Below are 16,757 nucleotides of genomic sequence, written 5' to 3'. Positions count from 1 at the left end.
CTTCCGCAAACAACAAATCCAGGACGCTGATTGGCTGCTAAAAAACGCGGACAGGCATTCGATTCGCTCCGTTCGCTGTCAGTCATAGGGAATAGTGACGTCATCATGGCGCCCAAATTGTAATGGAATAATCTTAGTTTTTAATAAAGGGATGAAAATATCGCATTCTTTTCCTTAATAAAGCGTTACGAGGCAAATGTTACGCATGTTTTATCATTTTTGCATCTGTTTACATAAATACGCTTACTGTTTGATAACTTTTTGTCTTTTTTTATATTTAATGTATATCTTAAAGACGGCTTTGTTAATCACAATAGAATTTGCTGTCTTTAAAACTTTAATTTTTCCACAAGGTAAACATGTTCTTTGTGTGATAGGTTTGGCTGTTTTGTGTCTTTTTATCTTTGTAAAAATGTTTGTATATAATTTATGATCTTAAAATTGTCATGAAGTAAATGTGGAACCATATCTGTATCTGCCTTTTTCTATTAAGATGGATACTAGAATAACTCAGTTCCTAAAAACTTATTCTAAAATTATAAAAAAATAAAAAAAGGTTTTTAAAAGTATGCTTTGATTTAGTCACAAATTTTGCACAAGCTGTACTAAAATCTAAATGTGAGATTCAGCATCCAGTTTGTATTTTCCTAGTCATTTCTTGTCTGTTTTTTAAACAAAATAGTTTTTCATTCAAGCTTAAGTTTTGTGTTTATCAGCTAAAATTACCGTTCTGCATCACTGACCTATAATTGCTTTGCCATTTCCACTTCCTAACAGGTTAATTCTGTTTGTATTTAATATATTTTATGGACAATAACATCAAAACGCTTCTTCTTGATTCCTTGTTGTCTCATTGGGGGGACTACACCTTGTATTTGAATTGTTCAAAACAGAAAACAACAGTTACTCTGCTGATGTCACTTTTTAAGTAAACGTTAAAAACAATGAGGAACTTCTTATCTTAACAGCAGCCTTATGATGCGTTAGAATAAGGTTCTCTGCCTGTATTGTGACAGTGAATAAAGTCCAGATCAGTGTGTTTTTCATTGTTAATGTTGGCAGCGGGAGCAGAGAAGGTTCTTGGTAAGCGGACAGAAAAACAGGATGGGCTGAAATATTGTTCTTGACTGGCGTTTTCATTTTTGACTGGAATCATGAGACAGGCAGACAGTGAGTGTGTCTCTCTGCGTTTGTGTGTGTGTGGACACTGTGTGGTTTTGTTGCTATTGTTCAGTAGTTTGTATTGTATTGTCCTTCCATTAACGTTGTTTGCTGCTCATGAACAAATCTGACATTACTTTGAGTTTAATCATTGCTCACTCTTTCAGTGAATATAAATCAAGATTAAAACAACCATCTGAGCTTATATGCTATCTATTTTACAAAAAGCGAACAAACGAACAGAAAAAATGATAAACTAGCTGTAACTGTTGACCGCGGTTTCTTTTATGTTACCCATTCACACATGTAGTTTATCTTGAAACATGCCTTTCAGGTTGTAGTTTAAAACTGAATGAATAAACACTCTGTGCCCATGAGCACGCTGAATTTAGTTCCTCCTGCAGACTAATTGTTCCCACATTGCAGCAGCACCTCGACCAGGCGAAGCTTAATTTATCACTCTCATTGCTTCTTTAAATTGGACGCCTGCCCCACCGCAGGCCAGCAACAACAGCTCCAGGGGGCCAAGATCTGGAACTGTTCTCTCATGCATGAGTGCATGAAGGGAAATCTATAAAATCCAGATCATTTTTCCGCAGAAGCATTAACACATTAAAACCAGGCTAACAGAAAAGCAGAAATGCTGTTGAACCCGCGTGTGTCATGAATCTTTTTGTCTTGATGACTTGCCTGCTAAGAAAATCTTTCATTTTTGCAGTGTCATTAGAAACCTCCATGCTGAACTTGTGCTGTGATACAAACCCGATTTTAATTTCTGACTAATAGAGATTAATAACCTCCGACAGCCATGCATAATTAGCTAAACAGGCAATTTATTTTCTTCCGACGTTTCCATTTTAAAGGTTCAGACTGAGGTTATGAGTCTGTTCTGACAGTTAAATGATTCTTTGCACTGCAGGTTTGCAGAGTCTCAGATCATTTCATGGGGCTGTTTCAGAATGGAAAATAGTTTTCTCTGCCTTCAACAACTGTTCCCACTATTACTCACGCTTGCATGTTTATGTCCCCTCCTCCACCAAATCAACACCACATGGCAACATTGCATATCAAGTGTGCACACCAGTTGATTTACTGTACGAGGAGGTCGAGACTGCAGCTGCTTGGATCTACAATCAGACTGCTCTTGATTTTGTTTGGACAGAAATCACGAACCTCAAAGGGAAGAAAAGTGTTTGAGTGTGCCTGGTTGTGCAGACATAAGAGGGTTTCCTCAAATCTTTTTATTTTGTTTTGGTAATCGTAGGTTTTTGACTTTCTGGTTGATTAAAACACACTCTTTAGCAGTTGTTATAATTTATCTTGTGCTGCGTGTACAGACACACGTAAACGGGAATCAGTTTAAAGGTTGTTGGATGTGTCTAAATGCTGAAAAATGAAATGATTTATGAAAGAAAAACAACAGAGGAAACAATTACCAGTGACCAGTCGAGGTAACTTAAAATCTGTTTTTGCTTCATAATGCCACAAACCTTTTCATTTTGTGCAAGACTGGATGGATGGATGGATGGATGGATGGATGGATGGATGGATGAACTCAACCTTATTCTGAATGGTGACTTTATACATTTTAATAAAGGGTGCTGAAATGAAATGTTTTTACTGACATCTTTGGAGGACAAATGATGAAGTTTCTGATCTTCTATTAGAATATTTTGTCAGAAGAAATATTTTTGTCCGTTTGGCTTTGATGATTAGTTAGAATTGAAGCTGGTTTTATGTTTAAATAATATGTTATATGTAACTGAATCTGTCTCGATTCACCTATAAGAAATGATCAGTCATTTAATAGCTGAAATAAATCAACCATCCATCCATCCATCCATCCATCCATCCATCCATCCATCCATCCATCCATCACTGTGCAACAGGTCACAAGTCAATCACAGTGAAATAAATCAGTATTTAGCTAAACAACTGCATTGACCCAATGCTGCCATCTAGTGGTTTTAAAGCGTTAATAAACCAACATATTGGTTGGACCTTTCTGGTTGTGTTGAAAGAAAACTAAGTGCAAAGTGGTTACTAGAACTGAAACATTAGATAAATGCTACATTATACTGAATTTGTTAAATCTAATGTTAATCTAATTTAAGTGTAGACAGTCGTAAATAAACATTGTTGCTCAGTTATCCCTGCTGCTGCTGAACACTGGGACTGTTTAACTCTGGCTCAGATGAGAGGCTCCTCTGGACATTTAAACTCTAGATACGGTATGAGCATCTGATGAACTGAGAGACAGTATAAGAGCTTTTTAAAGCTCTGTAAAGACAGATCAGGTAAAGCTCCTGGACACAACTTAAAATGGCAGCCATTTACTCTGTAAATGTTTGGTCCTCTGCTTTCAGTGATATTGAACTGCAAGGGTTTAATATTGTGAAACTGTGGATAGTCAATTTTGTGGAAAGGTTTTGCTTTTAAACCTCTGAATCACTTTGTTCTTGCAGTTGGCTCCAGCACTGCACAGCTTCAAGAAAAGTGGTGGGATACATACATAAAGCTGAAAGGGTGAAAAAATAATGCTGATTATAGATTATACATATCTTTGCAGCAACATTTAAGTTCTGCTCCAACATGCAATGATGCTGCTTTTACATATTTTATTGTAGTATTAATACTTTGAGAGAAAACCATTTCATCCATACTAAATCTTACTTTGCCTTCCCATGATGCCTTGCAATACTGCACACTTATCTAAATTACCAGGGTATGAACTTTGATGTATTTTCTGTGGGCCTGCAGTGAAATGAGCAGAACAAGGATGACTCATTAATCCACAGTTCAAAATAAAATGCAAACACCAGCCATTTATTGATATAGTATTTCATAATACAGCAATATATTTCTATTAAATACATATGTACTCAGCCTGTGTGTGTTTATAGGTAGGCATTTTACATTCATGTCCAGTTTCAGTGCAGTGATAAAGTCTGAATCAGCTCAGATTTTTATTTTTTTTATTCTCAGCACAGAAGTGAGGAAAGAGCAGGACATCAGCTTATCATTTGAAATCTTTCTCTCCTCTACTTTTAAGTAAAGTCTTTGACCTCCCTGCATTTTGGTTTCTGAAGTCAAATGTGTTTAATTCATAATGACTGAATCTCGTTAAAGGAGGGAGAAAGTGGTGGTCGTGAGGCCCTCCTCGGTGATAATGCAGTGTAGAGGTAGGCACAGGGGTCTAATCGGGTACAATCTGAGATACAAACAGGTCCACATTGAGTTAGTTAGATTTATCACAGGCTGGTTTGTTCCACGGCTGAAGTGAGCTAAATCCTGTAGACTTTACTGGTCTTTAATAGCAAACACTGAGCTAACTTTGAACCACATGCTCTTGAGCTTGAAAAAAGGCAAAGTGGATTATACACCACGATCTACACGTAAGAAGGCGTTATTTAGTTCCAATGTTGTGCTCTGTGCTTTCTTGAATCCTACAGTTTGGGAGGCCTGAAACAGAAAGATAAATATATAGTTTAACTTGTCAGACAAAAATAATTTATTTTGAGGAACTCAGAATCAAAGAATAATTTGGAGTCTCGGGGTTTAGAGGCATTCATGCTTTTGTCGGTGAAGCAGCAGTAAGGGTCCCAGCGAAGCTCTGTGGTCGATCAAAGTGTGTGGCTTCATCCAGGGCTCCAGAACAAACTTTTCGTCTCTGTGGTCAAACGTTGTCACGGCTGATGGGAGAAAGCGTCGGACCTTTCAGGTGGGGTGTTGCCTACATGTTTGCATGGTGAGGCGCGCCTGAGTGCCCGTCTGTGTGTGTGAGAGAGAGAGTGAGCTTCTTCTTCTTCAAGAGTTCAGGCGATGTAGCAGCTGATGCGTCCTCAGACACAAATTTAGTCAGTCCAACTTTGACTCGCTTCAAATTTGCACAATGGTGTTGGAACGGGATCCAGATTAGGTCCGTTCCACGTAGTTTCACTGCAGGTGGCGCACGTCGTTCCAGAAAAAAAAGAGTCCGGCGTATCCCGTTTTCTCCGCAGAGCTCAGGTTGGAAGATGCTGGAGCCTCAGAGGAACGGGTTGTGGCTGTGTGTCTGAGTCTGAGGGCGGGGCGCTGATCGTGGAGACAGGGGGAGCAGGGGCTGTGGGAGGTTCGAGGGGAGGTCCAGGAGTCCAGCAGCAGGCTGTGTGAGGGAGGAGGGGAGGACGGGGGGCTGGTGGAGCAGAGGCAGGGGCAGCGACGGGCTGTAGGGCAGCATGTGAGGGGGCAGCGGAGAGGTGGAGCACGGCCGCATCTGGTTGAGGGTGAGGCGCGGCTGGTCGCAGTGGAACGGATTGGTAGGAGATGGTGCACTCAGGCCTGTTAAAAAAAAAAAAATAAAGCAAAAATTAAATCAAGCCAAGAAAATACTTCTAACATCCCAGCAGTACTTATGTGTAAAATACCTGAGAGAAAAGGGTTATTCTGCATCTTGCTAGGAGGTTTGAGGGGAATCAGAGTGTCTAAATTGACCAACGAGGCCCCCGTAGGTCCTAGAAAAGCCTCCGGAGTCCGACAAACACGTGCAGGCGGGGCGCTGAGGGGGGGCGCTAACCGGGACAGGTCGAACATCTCCGGGCTGTCCGACTCCCTCCCGTTAACCAGAGGTTTCACTGGAGAATCTGCTCTGAACGGACCCGGCCTGGAGTCTCGTTCAGAAAACAGGTCAGGTTCAGGTTTGATTCCAAACAGCTCGGCATCTGCAGAAATCAGCAAAACACAAGTTCAGAATAGACTTTAAGGAAGATACAATGTTTAATAGCTCGAGTCGCAGCAAGTTTTCAGAAAAGGTTTCGATTTGTGCACCAAAAGGTTATAAACAATTTTTTTTTTTATGAATCTGATAGATTGCATTAAAAAGAGAGACTGTAATCCTACAATGACTTTAGATGCTTCTTTTTATTCCTTAAGTTCAAAAATTACTCTAGATTATCTGGTTATTTTGGATGAATTAAACTTTTTTTTATATTTTAACAATTATTATTAATGTAAACCCATTTTGTCTGCCTACATTTGATATTCTGAGCACAGTTTGTTTGATCCAAGCTGTAGGACTTCCTTCTGATCTGGTTACCACACAAACAGCAGAATTATTACCTGAACGTCTTGGGTAAAAAGAAAAAAATCCACATCAGTTTCAAATTTAATGAACCGTTTATCTGAATGTTCTTTTTGCTGGGATTTGCAGGATGCAGAGGGAAGCGTTTCTCTTCAGTAATGGTTGATTTTAGTCAAACGGTGAAACCCACAGCCTGCCTACCTGTTGGGCTGGCCGGCTGAGGCGGGGACACTCTGGGAACTTCCTGCGGAAGCTTCTCCTCTTCCTGTGCTGCGAACGGATCTGTCCCGTCACCGTCTGTTTGGAGAAATGAAAACTGACTAAAAAAGCACAAATATGAACCAAACATGTTTAAAAATTCATAGAAAACTAATGGGCGTTTGGATCCTAATGAGGCTTTGCAATGCTAAATGTCTATAAAACGTAGATTACCTCCATTTGTTGGGCCGTCCCAGGCATTACTGGGGGGACTGGATGCTTCCTGTGCCGCCTCCCAGGGGTCGGTGTGCGAGTTGGCACACGGAGCCCAGGGATTGGACGTGTTAGAAGAAGGGGGAGGGTCCGTCCAGGGGCTGCCAGTCACAGGAGTGCTGGACTGGACTGCTGTGAAGACAGATTTAGATATTTTTTCTGAGTGTGGTGAAGCAGAGGCGTTGTTCTGACTAAAAAGCCTCCAGGTTTCGTGCTGGGTGTGTCTGTAACGAAGCACCCACCTACAGAGTCCCAGGGGTTGGAGGTGGTGTTACAGGTGGGCTGAACTGTGGGCCAGGGGTCACCTGTAGGTGGCTGTGGCTCAGACGAGGCTCCAAATATGTCCACAAGGTCCAACATGGCGGACTACAGGAAGCAAAAAGTGAAAATTATTAAAATATTAAGTTTTTTTATCCAGTTTAAAGTCATCGTGGCCAAACAGTTCAGCTCCTGTTTTATCAAACCACAAGACATGTCTCCAAAAATGAAGGTCTTTGTCCCTGTGTGCAATTTCAAACTGTAATTTGGCTTTTTTTTATGATGCTTTTGGTATAATGGCTTCTTCCTTGCTGAGTGGCCTTTCAGCCCATGTCGTTTCACGGTGGATAATGACTCTCTGTTACCAACTTCAGGAGGCGAGAGACGGATGTTTCATCCAGAAAAAAAGAAAGGTTTAGTTTGATTTAATGTCAGACATACAGAAAAAATGGTTATGCAACTTTTTAGACCGTGTATATGAACATCTAATTTCAACACACACACACACACACACATATGAGGTTTTTGGTTTTATTATTGTATCCTAAATATGTTAGTATGTTTGTGAATATTTCACATGTTTCGTCAGTTAAAAAATGATTAAATTCACCTAAATCTTGCCCGATGGTTTATTGAAAGCATCCAACCAATTACACGTCTCACAGGTGTTTACATAATGTGTCAAATGACTCGGATTGGTTTGTTAAAACATCGGAGATCAATAAGGACGGTGCTTTTAGGGAAATGTCATGCCGAGTTCAAGTTTAGACAAACTCAGTTATTATCATTCTGCATATGTCTCCTTGTCCTCTCTCAGCCCTCTGCTGTTTCTTTCTTACACCTCCCTCATATGGTCATCCTCTTATTGTCTCATTTCCTTTCCCTTTCTCCCAATTTACATCATTTTACTCAGCTTCATTCTCAAAATGCCTGCCGGCAGCCTCCTACAAACACGCCCACCCACCATTCTATGCAAATACGTACTGAAGTGCCGTGCACGTCCCCACACACACGCCATCTAGCTCACGCACACACATTTTTAAACTAACCTCGTGTGTCCCTGACTGGCTCTCTCTGCGGCTCTCATCCAGTGCCTTCTGTAGCAGTGAGTCGTCTCCTTGGCGACAGCGCTGCTCCTGCAGGGGCGGCATCGTGACATCATCAGTGCAACAAGTACCGGCTCTGAATCACGCCGACACGCCACAGTGAGCAAACCAACTCCATGACTCGGTCGGGCAAATTTAAAAAAAAAATTTTATGCAGCAATATTCAGCAAAGAGTGGGAACTATTTTAGAGCAAAGACAAGAGAAAACCTTCCAAGATTTTACAGAATAGTTTGACATTTTTTAGCATGAAAGACTGATTTTAGTTCTCTGTTAAAGGAAGGATGAGAAGAAAAAACCTGCCACAGGGAACATGTGGCTTAAAAAGGACCAAAGACAGGGAAGATTTAAATCAGCTGAAGGAAAATGTTACATAAGCCACAGGATGTAAATTAAAAGCCCTTTAAAAGAATGCCCGCCGCCTTTCATGGCAGAGTTTTAATTTTCAGCGGCAGCCACATCCTGTGTGTGAACGCTTTGAGTATGTGCTGAGGACGACTCTCAGCTACTACCACATGAACTTTACCTATTATTTTTCTAAATTTGACTAAGTCACCTCATCTTTGTCTTGGAAAAGGTAGATTAGTTGTGGGGGCCATCTTGAATTACCGTATTTTCCGCACTATGGGGTGCACTGGATTATAAGACACACTGTCAATGAACGGTCAATTTTTAAACTATTGTCATATATAAGATGCATTGTCTGCACCTCCCAATTTTTGTAGCCCTGCTTGACTCTAACTGAGCCTTAATGCTGCAACCGGTGCGGCTTTGTAGTTTACCAAAGTCGTACTAAAACATTACAACTTCTTACATATATAAGGTGCTCCGGATTATAAGTGCGCCTTATAGTCTGGAAAATACGGTTGTTTGACTCTAAATGTCAATCATTTGTAGACGTTCACCTAATAATTACTTTCTGAGAGTCTCATTCAAATTTCTCCCGTGGTTCATGAATGATTTTGTTAACAGTGCAGACAAATACGCACAGACATGAGCAAAAAAAACATCTCTTCGCTTTCGCCTGTAGCTGCAGGCGATAAGAAACAGACACAAAGGTCAAAGGTTAAAAAACCCCTCGCATAGATGTTAGGTGTGTTTTTGATTTGTTTCTGTGTGGACTTGCTCCTGCTCCTTTTGGTTAATGCTTCAGGCAGCCTGTAGTTGTGTCATCATTCATCTCTATGGTAACAGGGGACTGCAGGGCTAACGTTGTGGGCGAATGTTCAAAACGCCAAACCATAAAGAAACCAAGAGACAAGTTTGCTGCGCTTCTGAGAACCCGTGTGCATGCCCACGGAGGTTGTTGCACCGGAGGAGCCGCACGTTATTGTGTGTGTGTTGTTTTACCTTCTGACTCTCCTCCCTGCTCATGGCCAAGGCCAGTTGGAGTTGCAGCTCCTCCTCCCCGCTGGTCTGAGGTCGGGCCTGCTCCAGGTCTGAGGCGGCGTGGGGAGACGACGCCGACGCTGCAGAGGGAACAAGGAATGACAGCTGCTCAGCTTCTACCACATCAGATTTTACATTAATATTTGGAATACTCTCTGAGTGAAAGCCATTTTTGTGTCGGCTATGGTCAATTAGCTGTGGCACCCATCTTGAAATGAACTGACTCCGAAAGGTAATCAGTCGTAGACGTACGTCCAGTGATTACTTTCTGCAAGCTGAATTAAAATTCGTCCGGTGGTCCGTGAAATATTTTGGTAACAGACAGGCACACAGGTAAAATCATAATCACCTGCCGTTGCCTTTTAGCAGAGAGCGAGAAAGAAGGAATTACTTTGTGTGTCGGATTGTTCACTCAGTGTGAGGATGAGCAGAGACAAGGAGTACACAAAGTGAGTCCCGTTAATATCCCGGTACTGTCAGCAGTGATCAAGTTCAAGGTACTGTCCTACTGCACAAAAAGCAGTTAATTACAAATGTGATAAGAAAACATTCAGAGCTCCAGATGAGTTGAAACTCACAGTTGAAGGAGGACGGCGAGCCCCTGGAGCGGCTGAACTCTTCGCCGTACAGCACGGCCATGCTGGGCTGACTTGTGCGTCTGCCCGGGTGGTAAGTCGGGGGAATCCCTCCGTAACCCCCGCTCCCTCCGGTTCCTCCTCCGGCCATCCGCTCCTTCGTCTTCAGGGCTTGGCTCCTCTCCTGGCGGAGCCGGTCCTCGTCCCGCAGCAGACACACCAGCTGCCGGGCTTTTTCCCGAACGTTTGCCCCCTGGTCCCGGCCATCACGGTCCACGTACTGGAAGTCACGCAGCGTCTGAGCGACAGACAGTCACCACAAACTTTTAATGCAGGCACATTTCTCCAACTTTTTAATTTATTTTAAATTTAATTTAATCATTTGAGTCAATGAACACTAAGCTACATGTTTCAAGACTACTTTAGGTCTTTAAAGTTTTGCTTCAAAGTTCTTAAAATACTTGTTTTCTTATACAATGTTTATAATTTTAGCTCATTTTCAAACAAGCTTTTTGAGTCCCTCATGCTTCAAATCCAATCAAGCTGCTGTCAGTTTCCTGAAAAGTTCAATGACTGACTGAAAAGAGAAGAGATAAATTTGGAGTCTGAGATGTTTGATCGATGCTCCTCATGCCAGACAGGAGCAAATTTTATCTCCTTATCAAGTGTTACACTGCCTACTTCAGAAACATGTTTGTGTTTTCATCATTTTTGTTAGGCTTTTTCTTTTCTCAGAGGTTTTTGTTTGATTTAGATGAGGATTTTCTAATTACTTGATTTGCCTGAGAGCACAAAGTTAAAAAACTGAAAAAGTTCTGACGTAACAAACATCATGACTGATTGCACAACTTGAATTTCTATTCTTTATGGATGAATTTGACTGAAATTTAACAAGCAGGGGGCAAAAGAAAAAATGGTTGTCCTAAAAAACAATGTACAGTAAAGAAGTATATCAGTACATTAAAAACAACAAATCTATTTAGGGTTGAGAGATCCATCCTTCATCAGTAGATCCATCTATTGTAGTACTACTTTATCGCTGTGTGTTTTATCTGTTTTAACTCATAAATTGAGCTAAATAAATAGCAACAATTTTTGTTTTTACAACAAAATGCCTCAAAATACAATTTAAAACTGGCGCTTTATTAGGATGTCTGTTATGTGTAAATGCAACATGGGTACATTCTTTAAGTTCAGGTGCTTTGACACCTTAAAAGATTCATAGAGAAGCATTAAGTGTCTGAATGAATAAACAAAAAGTCTATCTAACATGATCAGGTATAAGGACTGATCATGTACACATGTATTTAAAAAGCAGCCGAGGCTCGAAGAAAAAACAAAGTTCAAAACTTCTTTGAAGAAGTAGAAGTTTCTTTTCTAAGGATGAAATATGTAAAGAAATTAAAGACCTAGTATCCTTTTGTAGAAATGCTTATCGCCCGGCGCCTTTGATGCTACAGTTTTAAACTAAAATCATGTCCTGTTGAGAAACGACAGAGTTGTAACAGTTTCGGTCAAGCCTTGAAAATAACGTTATGTGGGATCTCATGCAATATTGCTGGATGGGTTGGGGATCAGTTAAAGCTACTACCGCGCCAAATCTTAGCTTAATATTTATATAAATGACTTAGTCCTAGAGATTTTTGTGTTGGCCAAGTTGTAGACGGACATCCAATGATTAGTTTCCTGGAAGTTTAATTAAAATCCATCCAGCTCTTTGTGAAATAGTTTGGTAACAAGCAGATAGAGTTAGAGTACTTATGGCAAAATTTTAAACAAAAATCTTGTCCGCTCAGAGTATTTGTTGGGGGATCGGTTACAGAGAGTACCACACCAAGTTTTAGCTTCATGAAGTTTGTGTGGTGTACTGAAGAGGTGGGCAACTCTGGTCCTCAGGGGCCACCATCCTGCATGTTTTACTTGTTTCTCTGCTGCAACACACCTGATTTGAGTCAATGGGTGATTAACAGGCTTCTGCAGAACATGAAGAGGTGATTTAACCTCTGAATCAGGTGTGTTGGAGCAGAGAAACCAGTAACACATGCAGGATAGTGGCCCTCGAGGACCAGGGTTGCCCACCCCTGGTGTGCTGTGTACCTGAATGGTGAAAGCGTTTTCACGGCACTGTTGGGCCACTCTCTCTGATCCAGTCTTCAGCAAATAATCCAGCAGAGTCAGGGCCTGAAGTCACATGTTGATTATTGAATTTACTGTTTTTTTAATATATAAGTGCAAATATACACATAAACAGAAGAAAATGCACTTTTAAACTCAATTACTTGTGCAAGACAACTAGATCATAAATAGAAGTTTCAGTTCTCCCAGCACCTACAGTAGGAAGGGAAATAAACCGACACCTTATAAACGTGTCTCCAGTTCTTGCCGCTGTCATTGAGGCGTTTCCACACCATGCCCATGACCTCAGCAAACGCCACAACGTTGAAGGTCAGGTCAGCAATCTCTGACATGAGAGACGAGGACGGGCCCCATGGATCGTTTGAAGTGGCCTCACGAACCTTCACATTGACACAGAAAAGACCACGACATTCTATTATTCTCTGGTCATGAGCGATGGCATCATAGAAAGATAAAAACATCAAGGCAGAAACGAGGGAGGGGGATCGACGCATTTCGACCCAACAAGACTTATCATCAGTTTACTCGTTCTTAACGACCTAACGCACATCGAATAATCTCATTCTTCAAATACCTTGATTTCTGCTTCTGAATAGTTGTGCACGATGTTCTTCACCTGACGGCGCAGGGCAGAGGTTGTCATGGTGACTTGGGATGGAGGGTGGAGAGGGAGAGTAAGGAAAGCAAAGGCCTAACAGGTAAAAGGAGGGTGAAGGGTGGAGCTGTGGATGGGAAGAGGAGAGGTAGCTACGCCAGGAAGGGCTCCTCTTCTCTGTCAGGAGTTTTAGCGTGCCCCTATAAGAAAGAGATAAAGATGACATATGAATACAGAGTACTCGGGTATCTGAACAGAACCGGGTTCAATGCTGGTTTTATTAGAGCTCTGTGCTGCAGTCAGTCACTATTGAACTCAACAAACTAATACGTAGACTTGAACAAAACTTTAGGATTAAAGGTATCGTTTTGATCTGGTTTAAGCAACATTTATGTCATAGATTCCAGTTTGTACATGACCATAATAAGTCTGAAGTTGGTAATGGTGTTCTACAAGGTTCTGAACTCAGACCAGCTGGATTTTCTCTTTATTAGCTTCCCCCAGGAAACAGGAAAACAGAACATCTACTTCCACTGCAAAGCTGATGACGCCTACAAAGTTTAGCTTTAACTTTATCATGATTTTATTTAGATTATTTTAGCTACTATTTTGCTCATGTTTAGATATGTTTAGTTTCATGATTTTACTTAGGTTTATGATTGATGTTTTTACTTCTGTATCTTATATTTGATTATGATTTCATTTAGATTGCTTTAGCTACTATTTTGACTGTCTCAGCTTATGCTTAGATATGTCTGGTTTCATGATTTTTATTTAGATTATTCTATATTCCATTTAGATTATACACGATTGATGTGTTTTTTCTTTTTTTGTGTGTTTCGTCGTGTTTCTGTTTTTGTTTCTGTTGTAAAGCAATTTGGATCGCCTTGTTGCTAAAAAGTGCTATATAAATAAATCTCACTTCACTACAAAACCTGAGAGAACTAATCACTTCCTAAAGTTAGAAACTTTTTCTCAAAGACATGAAGTCCTTGGTAGTCTCTACATTTGAATAAATGCAAAACTGAAGTCATTATTTTCAGCCCTAAAAGCCTTCGAGATCCACTTCATTCTTACTTGAGGTGGCGTTATCTTTGGGAAACCTTGGAGTAATCTCTGAGCAAGTCGTGGTTTTTAACGCTAATTTAAACAGGTCGAGGTTATTTTTTTTCATTCGTGGAACACAATGAAAATCAAAAGACATCCTATCTAAAACTGCCAAAAGGCTCCAATTTTTCAGTTTTTACTTTTATTAGTTATTTTAATAACATTTTATTAATACTTCCAAACTGATTTTTACAAATGTAATATTCTTATATTTAGTTTTAGTGCCTGTGTCTTTTTAAGAACTGCTTTTATCTCGTAAAGCACCTTGACGCACCTTACTTTAGGTGCGATATCAGTGAAGTTTAACTGAGTCAAAGGATCCTTAAAATCATGGGTATTATTAGGGTTCAAACTCAGCAGGCGGCAGATTTGCTGAAACGTGAACTTTTACAGAAAGGCTTACTGACAGGTCGATGTCGTCAATTCAGAAAACCAAACTGCTCGCATATTCAGATTGTAAAGTCTGCATTATTTGTTTAATTTCTTTACTTTCTGTCAGTAAGAATTTACTGAGTGATGTAAACAATGACTGGAGATGGTCCTGAGCTGCTCCTAAATGGTGCCCCATCATAAAGAAGTAGGTCTATCACACACACACACACACACACACACACACACACACACACACACACACACACACACTCTGATGTCTCATGAAGCTTCTTGAAAGCTTTTTTTATTTTCAGGTCAAAATGAACACATGTGAACAGACACACACTCCTAACCCACTTTTTTTTTCTTCCAAATTTCTATTTCAGAGAGGACCCGAGGGAGCTGATCATTATGGGTTGCAGTCCTCCTGTAACTCTCCCTCTGGTTATGGTGAACATCATTAACCCAGTAAACCGGAGCTGAATCGGTGTGGCCTCACAAAACTAAACATAAGTGCTTAAAAAACATTTTTTTAATTGATTTTTGAAGCTTAAAACCACTCTGGGAGCTGATACCTGAGGTGTTCTGTTTATTTATTTTTTCATAACAATATGTCTTTAAGGTATTCTATGTAACTTTGATTTTCAGAGAACGTGAAGAAAATAGTAATAAATGTTGTGAAGTAACAGAATCATGAATTATTGTAACACATAAAAGCGAAAGGATCTTAAACGACGTGGTCCGTATCACTGTCGAACCAACTAAAATGACCCTTCACCTCATCTTCACATGAACTTACGTGACTTTTTGAACCCTCTCAAAGTTGTTCAAGTATTTGCTGTCAAACTAAAGATCCTCTGGTTATATATTCCTTGAAGAGTTAGACGTTTGTAGATATTGCTTCTGTACAATCATCTGTTGATATCATAGATAAAGTCATTATTGTTGTTTATTTACATCAGTAGGAACATTAAATTGCTCCAGTGACAACTTTTTGGCAAATGGGAAGTACTAACACATTAAATGAAGCAAATAAGACTAAAGATAAATTATTTTAGGTTTATAATGTGCTCACTGAAATAAAACACAAGTTGTGTTTACCTTACAGTCCTGAATGTTTAGATTTATTGTTGTAAGAACAGCATTATTTCCTGCTACTGCTAAAATAATGTATTTTTTTTTTTATCGGAAGCATTCACTGCTGCTCCAGCACAGTTCAGTATGCAAATGAGTTTCAGAAAAGCCTCATTGTGCGCCAAGAAAAGTTAGCATCAGCAGAAGCAGCGAGGGCCTGAGATGGCACCGGCACAAAACTCTGAGGGGACGAGAGCAGGAGAGACACGGAGGGAAGGAAGGGCATGAAGAAGAAACTTCTGCTCAGCAGCTGCAAACACTATCAGCTTTCTGCACAATCATCTCCACCTCGCTCACACACACACACACACACACACAGGTTAGAACAGACTGCTGCTGTCGACTGTGTGAGCTGTTTGGAAATACTGGGCTTTGAATTGCTTTATCCAAGCCTCACACCAGAGCAGATATTTCAGACTGTGGGAGCAACATGATCTTTTTATGTGCACAACAGTTCTCAGAGCTGAGGAGACAGGTTCAGGAAATCCAATAGGATCATCAGAAAAGACGGGTGGGAAACATGTGTGGCATTAAATCTGATTTATTTGAAAAATACTTACAATCCCGAGGGAGATCGAATTCCATATTTTCTCTGTAGTGTGATCGGAGGACCAAACATTTGCTGCATTTTTTAAAATTGAAATTAATCCACATGCCAACTTGTGATACTACACTGATAAATCACAGCACATAAACACATTTTAGAGCAACTTTTTACTCCATTTTGACTTAGTTAATGGGATCTAAGGGCCACAAATTGAAATGGGAACAGTATGCTACCTGTATCTGTCAGAAAACACAAAGTAATGGTTGTTTTCCTTCACATGACAACAAAAAGCAAACATTTGATGCATATTTGTAGAGTGTTGAATGCTTTGTTTGAATACTCATTCAAGTAGATATATTAAAAGTGGCTTTTAGGACATTTTTTCCTGCTTTGAAAGGTTTAGAATAGTTGCCACGCTAGGTCAAAAAGCAACAATCCTCTCTTAGCATCAAATATGGTGCCTGTAAGCTAACACCAGTGACAGTTCATTTAGACATCAACTCTTGGATAAATATACAGTAAAGACTTTAAAAAAACACATCCTCCTTTGTCTGATTGTCAGCACAACTTTTAAATTTAGTCAAAAAGCGCTCTCTTGGGCAAACTGGTGCAGACCTTATTAGCCATCCTGGTTTCCATTCATTTATTTGGAGTTGTTTTATCTTTGAGGATGCTGAGAGCCAGATTAAGATGGCTCAAGGGCCACTTTTGACCCCGCTAGTCTAATTTTGCCCATGTGTGATCTAAAATAATTTAAAAACCTGTTAGCGTTTCAAATATAGCAGATTCAGATCTCACTGTATGACAAGCCAGGCAGCACAGGGACAAACTAGGAACATTACGACTCAT

At 40.3% G+C, this 16,757-nt stretch overlaps 1 protein-coding gene across 1 annotated transcript in view; it reads right to left on the bottom strand.

The window, feature by feature from the left end:
- Positions 1-3,960: 3,960 nt before the first annotated feature.
- Positions 3,961-16,757, bottom strand: part of LOC119616577 (epsin 3b) — a 14,108-nt gene continuing 1,311 nt past the window's right edge. Inside the window, exons 2-12 of the mRNA XM_017436372.3 lie at positions 12,728-12,948; positions 12,375-12,533; positions 12,115-12,198; positions 10,021-10,315; positions 9,404-9,522; positions 7,999-8,085; positions 6,934-7,057; positions 6,653-6,823; positions 6,422-6,517; positions 5,568-5,861; positions 3,961-5,481 (exon numbers count right to left, since the gene is read on the bottom strand). Coding sequence (XP_017291861.1) covers positions 5,189-5,481; positions 5,568-5,861; positions 6,422-6,517; positions 6,653-6,823; positions 6,934-7,057; positions 7,999-8,085; positions 9,404-9,522; positions 10,021-10,315; positions 12,115-12,198; positions 12,375-12,533; positions 12,728-12,796 — 1,791 coding nt within the window. The 5' untranslated portion in view covers positions 12,797-12,948 and the 3' untranslated portion in view covers positions 3,961-5,188. The remainder of the gene's footprint in view (positions 5,482-5,567; positions 5,862-6,421; positions 6,518-6,652; positions 6,824-6,933; positions 7,058-7,998; positions 8,086-9,403; positions 9,523-10,020; positions 10,316-12,114; positions 12,199-12,374; positions 12,534-12,727; positions 12,949-16,757) is intronic.

Source organism: Kryptolebias marmoratus, linkage group LG3 (assembly GCF_001649575.2).
Source record: "Kryptolebias marmoratus isolate JLee-2015 linkage group LG3, ASM164957v2, whole genome shotgun sequence".
NCBI lineage: Eukaryota > Metazoa > Chordata > Actinopteri > Cyprinodontiformes > Rivulidae > Kryptolebias > Kryptolebias marmoratus.
Note: the sequence above shows the minus strand (reverse complement) of the source record. Positions and strands in the feature narration are given on the sequence as shown.